The sequence below is a fragment of the Mesocricetus auratus genome, unplaced genomic scaffold (assembly GCF_017639785.1).
Source record: "Mesocricetus auratus isolate SY011 unplaced genomic scaffold, BCM_Maur_2.0 Super-Scaffold_100676, whole genome shotgun sequence".
Taxonomy (NCBI): Eukaryota; Metazoa; Chordata; class Mammalia; order Rodentia; family Cricetidae; genus Mesocricetus; species Mesocricetus auratus.
The window spans coordinates 103942015-103948921 of NW_024429266.1; the positions used below are offsets into that span (position 1 = coordinate 103942015).

Genomic DNA, 6907 nt, shown 5'->3' on the forward strand with positions numbered 1-6907 from the left:
ACCTTGGAGTCGGGGCACTCAGGCCGAGGGTCTGTGGCCTGGGGGTGCAGTGGGGGATTCAGGCAGGCTTCGGGGCCGCGGCGGGGGCGGGGCGCGCGGGGCCAAGGTCACGGGTGGGGCGTCCGGGCCTGCGCAGTGCCGGGCGCGGCAGGTGGAGCGGGAGCCCGGGCGGCACCGCGTCGCCATTACACAATAGCGCGGGCGGCGCGGGCGGGCGGGCGGCGGGCGGCGCAGGAGGCGGGACGCGGGGCCCCGGAGCTGCCGATCGGGGACAAAGCGCGGCCGCCCGGCGCCCCCCGAGCCGCCCGAGCCGGGGCGCAGCCCGCGCCCCCCGCGACTGACATGATGTTTCCGCAAAGCCGGCACTCGGTAAGGGGGACCCCGCGCCCTGCACCCCGGAGCCCGCCCTGCATCCCAGGCTCGTTTCACCGAACCCCCCTAGCTCGGATCCCGCCCGCCTCCCCGCCCAGGGCCCGTCCCAGGGGCTCCCTACGCTCCCCCAGCTCCCACAGGCTGTGTCCCCCGGGTCTTTGCACCCCAGCACCAGGCCGTGCGCACCCCACCGGCCCAGCTCTGCCTGCTTCAGCCCGGATCCCTGAACTTTGATCCCGGCCTCGAGCCCACCCCGTGCTCCCTGCCCATCCCGACTCCAAGGCTTCCTCCCGGGTTCCGGACCAGCGGGTCCCTCAGCCCCGAGCCCCGCACCCCACTCCAGCCGCATCCGGCCGGTCTCCCAGGCCTGGGGCTCAGGCCCAGGGCTGCAGCACCCTGAACCCAGGCCGCGCATGTCCTCCAGCCTGAGACCTTGCACCCCCACCTCCGGGCTCTGCACCCCTCAGGCCCAGCCCGCCCCCAAGTCCAAGGCCTTGCACTTCCATCCGCCTCAGATCTGCCCCGGCCCCAAGTCTACTGCCCCGCGCCCCAGAATGTAGGTTCTGTACCCACTGCCTCTGCCCCCCAGACCGTTCGGGACTGGCGTCACCATCCGGGCCCAGCGCCTCCCCCAGCCCGGCCCTGTGTCCTCCAGCCGCAGGCCCCGCACCCCAGAGGCCTGCCACCTCCCAGCCCCCATCCTGCACCCTCAGCACCACAGTGTGGGGGACCCTGCCCATCTGCAAGGCCCGCTGTGCCTCTGCCCCTATCCAGAGCCCGCGGACACCCCAACGCCTGCCCTCCCCCAGCTCCAGGCAGCGTCCCCCGACATCCAAGCCGGGCCTTCCCTCCCACCCAGCTCCCAGTGGTCCGGCAGCCCGCACCCTGCTCCCAGCCTTGCCCCCCAGACGCTAACTGTGCTCCCCAGATCCGAAAGTCTTACACCCCAGCTCCTGGCCCGGTGTCCTCAGATGCCAGCCCTGTGTATCCCCTCACCCCGGGGACACCCCCCGGCCCGCCCCTGCACCCCAGCAGCTACCAGCTGCCTCCCTGACTCCAGGCCTGTCTTCCTCCCATGGCTTTGACTGGGGCTTGGGGGGAACCCCGCGAGGCAGCCTTGGGGCTGGGCAGTTTGGGGGAGCCCCCTCTTGGAAGAGCACACCCCTGAGGAAACAGGTGTGATGGGGTGTGCCCGGGAAGTCTGGGGTGGTAACTAGGTGCGTCTTCCAAGCTGGCTTTGAAGGGAGGCCTGTGCCCTGTTTGACAGAGAGGGGCCTCCCGGGGCCCCTCAGAGGCAGCTGGAGGATGGGGTGACTCCTCCCTTCGGGTACCTGGCCCCAGAAATGACCAACGCTAAAAACGCCTCCTTGCCTGGGGCCTCGCAGCCCCCTCCAGGCTTCCCCGGAGAGCGCTGCTGGGGCCTGCAGAGCTCAGCCCAGGAAGTAGGGCGTGGGCGGGGCTGGCGGGCGGGGCGCTCACCCTCCCGCACCGTCACCCCGCACTGCAGGGCTCCTCCCACCTCCCCCAGCAACTCAAGTTCACCACCTCGGACTCCTGCGACCGCATCAAAGATGAGTTCCAGCTGCTGCAAGCTCAGTACCACAGGTAAGCCAGGCTGGAGGGTCAGCAGCTCAAAGTCTTCCCCTGCCGGAGGCAGTCCTGGGATACGCACCGCCCTGTGTCCAAAACCAGACCAGCAGCCCCGTAGTGTGGAGGGGGACACTGAGGCACACAGTGTTCATGGCTTCAGAGGCGGGCGTGACGCCCTCAATGTAACACAGGCTGCAGTGGTGTCCAGAGAGGGTTCGTAATCAGCCCAGGTCCACCCTGCTCCCCTTCTCTTTCTGTCCAGCTGTGGAGTGGGGGAGCTTGCTGGTGCCCCACAGACCGCCCAGCTGACGGGCCCCCACAAACCCTTTTCCTGTTTCTCACGTGTGAAACTGATCACTCCGAAGCCCAGAGAGGTCAGCCATTTCCAAGGGGTTGCACAGCACGGAAGCAGACTGAAGCTAGGGGGTGGGGAAGTGTGGCCAGGGGTCCCCGAATGGCCCTGTACTCCAGCAGTGAGCGAGCACGGAGTGCAGACCCGACACTCCAGCTCTCAGACACGCAGGATGGAGGCAGTCTGGGCTAGCCTGAGGTACAGAGCAAGCCTGTGTCTCAGAAAACAAATAATAGTAGTAATAGTAATGACAATAATTATTATTAATAGTAATAATAAAAGTATTTGAAAGACCCTCAGAGTTCTCCAAGAAAAAGGAAATCTAAGGTTTTGTGACTTTTTAAAATTTATTATTTTTACCTTTTGGTATTTATTTTGAGACAGGGTCTCATGTAGCCCAGGCTTCCCCCAGCTCCCTTTGCAGCCAAGGATGACCTTGAGCTGCTAACGTAGACAGGCCAGAGGGGTTTCCTGCGCCACAAGCTACCCACCGGGCCACACCCCCAGCATTCGCCGTTTTGGAGAGGGATTTGGGGTGCTAGTGCTGCCCCCCACCCGCTGTGGTCTCCCACGCGGGGCCGTGGCCCCGCCCTCTTAAGTCCCTGTGTGCCATCGCCTAGGCGGATGCCTTCTCTGAGCGCCTCGTGCAGTAAGCTGGGCCGGGTTCCCGGCTGGGGGAAGTCACACGCTGGACGGCGTCCACACTGAGAATAAGTTTCCTGGGGATGCTTCCGTCTTTTCCCCCCTTTGCCGTGGTGCTTACGGCTGAGCCGTGTCCAGCCCGGAGTTACTTATTCGTGTGTTGTGTGTGTGCCTCTCAGTCTCCCGACCCTGTGTCCCACAAGCCCTAGCATCCCGGGTCTGGCGCTGGGATTCGAACTGGGATGCTTGCGTTTGAGCTGCAGTCGCTTGACTAGCTGAGCCCTGGTGCTTCCCATTCACCTCGATACTCAGTTACTTTTTGAGAATAGGGTGGGCTGTGCGACCAGGCTAAACAGGGTGGGATCCTGGCCCTGTGACAACCTGGCTTTCCTTCTTTCCTTCCTTCGTATCTTTTGTTTTGTTTTGTTGTTGTTTTGGTTTTTGAGACGGTTTCTCTGTGTAGCCCCGGCTGTCCTCACTCACGTGATCGCCTGCCCCTGCCTCTGAATGCAGGGGTTTTTATTTTCAGGTAGGGTAGAACTCATGGCTATCCTCCTGTGTCACACTCCCATGTTCTGAAGTCTCTCGCTTGCTTTCTGGATTTAACGAGAAATATTTGTTGCTGCGTTTATGGGGGCTCGCCACAGTGCATCGTGGTGGTCAGGGAGCAGCTTGGACCCTCCTGCTCCAGGGTTTCCGGGCCTGCTGGCCTTAGGGACTGCAGCGCTCTGTTAGGGAGTCACAGGCCTTGACCCCTCTGACTCCTCCATCCTGGCCACTTCAGGCCCAGAGAGGTAGAGCAGCTGGCCTAGACTCACACAGCATGGGGACACCACTAGGGACACAGCAGGGCTGCTTGTAAAGAAGGTTCCTGAAGCCAGGATCCTTTTGGGGGCCCTGTCCCACTCTGTCCCCCTCAGCCCTGGGCTGCCTCAGTCTCTTTAACACCCATCTGTTTGTGGAGAATTCCCAGGTTTGAGTCCTTGGGTTGCTGCAGGCTGTGTGACCTTGAACTGCTCACTCACCCTCTCTGATGCTCACGAGTCACATGCTAAGATGGAGGGTGAGCTCTGCAGGCCTCATCAGTTGCTCACAAAGGCACCTCTGCCTCCGTGGCTGTTACGTCACTGAGAATGCTGTCTAATTTCACCGTGGGGGACATTGAGGCAACCCTGCCTGCCCAGGGCTGCAGAAAACCCCCGGGGGGAGGGGTCCTTGAATGCAGGCCCACTTCTTGGTCAGCAGCTCCAGGCCGGCCTAGCAAGCTGAGGCTGAGGTAGGAGGACCAGGGTCATCCTTAGTCAGCTACGTAGTGGGTTGAGAGCTAGTCTGGACTACATGAGACCCCGTCTCGAAAACACAAACCAAAAAGGTTTCAGCCTGACCCCCAGAAGGCAGGCGAGGGGTCCTCAGCCACCCTTGTGTGTCCTCAGCCTGAAGCTGGAGTGCGACAAGCTGGCCAGCGAGAAGTCGGAGATGCAGCGGCATTACGTCATGGTAAAGTTCCCTTGGGGACCCTAGACTCCCCACACACTGCAGGTGCCTGCTGCCGAGTCCCCGTGGCTGAGGGTGGCCTGGCCGCCAGCCCAGGTAGTGGCCAGGGTGCCAAACCAGGACCTGGCATACTGGGCTTGCCCTAGGCGGCTGTGGAAGCCAGCCATCCATCCGGAAGGAAGCATGGGGGAAGCCACCTCCAGCCCCTCCCTCCTGCCCGACCAGCTAGGCATCCCTTAACCCTTCCATGACCGGAGCCCTCCTCACCCTCGCAGGACTTGCATGCAGGGGAGGTTGCTGGGGTCCGAGGGCATGAGGCGGGGGTCTTGAACAATAGTAGCTCGCTGGATGGGGGTGCACAGGAGGGCTGGGATGTGCAGAGAGGCAGGCCACCCAGAAGGCCACACCCTCTTGGTCCATGACATGCCTTGTCTCCACCCACAGTACTACGAGATGTCATATGGACTGAACATTGAGATGCATAAACAGGTAGGCCTCGGTTTCCCCTCCTCCATCACCTCAGTGCCCTGTGACTCCCAGACTGAAAACTAAGGCCACTCCTGTTACCCCCAGAGGCGGACCCAGCACCCCCACATCTGCCTTAGCCCTTTTTGGTGGGCCAGGATGGCCCTCAGGCATGGCCTCAGCCCCTGTCCCCGTCCCCTCCAAGTGTCCCCCCAGGTACTGAGGGAAATCATGTATGTTCCAGGCTGAAATCGTGAAGAGGCTGAATGGGATTTGCGCCCAGGTTCTGCCCTATTTGTCACAGGAGGTAAGCAAGCCCCAGAGGGTTTGGGGGTTCCCTCTGCACCTTGCTGGGCGCCCCCAGGGCACAAGCCTGCCCTCTCTCTCTGAACTTAGCAAAGAGGAGTGCAGCAGCAGGATCAGACCTGTGACAGGCTTGCTTACACCAAGGCATAAAGGGGTACCCCGTGGGCAGGGTCAGATGATGGGGACCCAGGTGGGCAGGCGGCTCCTGCAGACCAGCTTTCAGAGGAGACCCCCAAGCTGGATTCCCAGCCCAGTGTCCCCCACTGTCCCCCTGAGCTCCTAGGGCAGGGTTTGCTCACTTCACTGTCCCCCTGCCTGAGAGAAAAGTCACTTAGCCCCTCTGTCCCCTCCCCTTGCCCACCCCAGCATCAGCAGCAGGTCCTGGGAGCCATCGAGAGAGCCAAGCAGGTCACGGCTCCCGAGCTAAACTCCATCATCCGAGTAAGTTGGAGCCCGGGGTGATCGGGGAGTCGGTGGCCCGGGTGGGCAGGGGACCCGGGTGGGCAGGAGGCGGGGCCCTGGGCTGACCCTGCCCCCCCACCCCGCAGCAGCAGCTCCAGGCCCACCAGCTGTCCCAGCTGCAGGCGCTGGCCCTGCCCTTGACACCGCTTCCAGTGGGGCTCCAGCCGCCATCACTCCCTGCCGTCAGCGCGGGCACCGGCCTGCTGTCACTCTCGGCGCTGGGCTCCCAAACCCACCTCTCTAAGGAGGACAAGAATGGACACGATGGGGACACTCACCAGGAGGATGATGGCGAGAAGTCGGATTAGCTCCTGGGGAGGGGGAGGGGGAGGGGGGACACGGGAGACAGGCACAGGTAGGGCGCAGTGTTCCGAGGGCCACATAGCACACAGCCCGGTCACTACCCAAGTTTCCACCCCCAGTCCCGGTTCAGGCCTTCTGGCTGCGCGCCCTGGGTCTAGGGGCCTCCAGAGCGACACCCCAGGCTACAGGCACCCCAAGACATCCCCCACCCGCCACATTTACCCGGGCCACAGCCACCAGTCTTGGCCCAGAATGTACACAACGCAACGCTAGCTGCCCCTTTCCGCCCTGTGCATCCCGAGTCTGCCCCGGCCCCTTCTCTGCTTCCCGCACCACCGCACACCTGCTAGGTCCAGACCCCGCCCCTCCCGATCACCCAGCCTGGTTCCCTGGCCCACAAAAGAAGGGGACAGAGAGGAAGCAACTTAAAGGCTCCGGACTGCAGTGGGGTGGGCACCCAAAAACTTCCTTCCTCCCCTTCCCCAAATAAACGTGAGGGTTCTGAAGTTGGTTTGTTTATTGTTCCTTTTTGCCCTGGTATTCTATAGCTTGTCTTCTAAGAAAGGGGATTTGAAAAAAGAAAAGACTGAAGCCCCACGCGTGTCTGTGTATATAGTTAGCTTTCGTGCGTCCACGAGCAAGGGAGATTGCTGTACTGAGGCTGGGGTCTAGCTGTGCCTTTGAAATAAAAACATGAAAAGGTTGGCCGCTGTGTCCCTGCCTCTGTCTTGTGGGGTGGGGACCCCTTTCCTCAGGATACCCCCTGCCCCAGGACAAAACATTCCTCGAGAGAGCAAGGGCCCAGAGAGGGTGAACCATGGACGTGGGGTCACACAGCACAGCTGTGAGCAGGGGTGGCTGTGGCATCCACGGGGACATCACTAAACTCTCCTTACCCTCTGAGAGATGGCTTGAGTGCTC

General features: G+C 62.3%; 1 protein-coding gene across 2 annotated transcripts; it reads left to right on the top strand.

Moving 5' to 3' along the window:
- The first annotated feature begins 210 nt into the window (after window positions 1-210).
- On the top strand, window positions 211-6691 carry Tle5 (TLE family member 5, transcriptional modulator). 2 transcript variants are annotated; one of them, XM_005083243.3, is made up of 7 exons: window positions 211-369; window positions 1880-1977; window positions 4390-4453; window positions 4895-4939; window positions 5160-5222; window positions 5588-5662; window positions 5773-6691. In XM_005083243.3, exons 1-7 carry the CDS (start codon window positions 343-345, stop codon window positions 5989-5991), a joined length of 591 nt encoding a protein of 196 aa, XP_005083300.1. In that variant the 5' UTR covers window positions 211-342; the 3' UTR covers window positions 5992-6691. The 2 variants fall into 2 exon arrangements, with proteins under 2 accessions (XP_005083300.1, XP_005083299.1); XM_005083242.4 differs by having other exon boundaries at window positions 212-369; window positions 5770-6691.
- The last annotated feature ends 216 nt before the right edge of the window (window positions 6692-6907 follow it).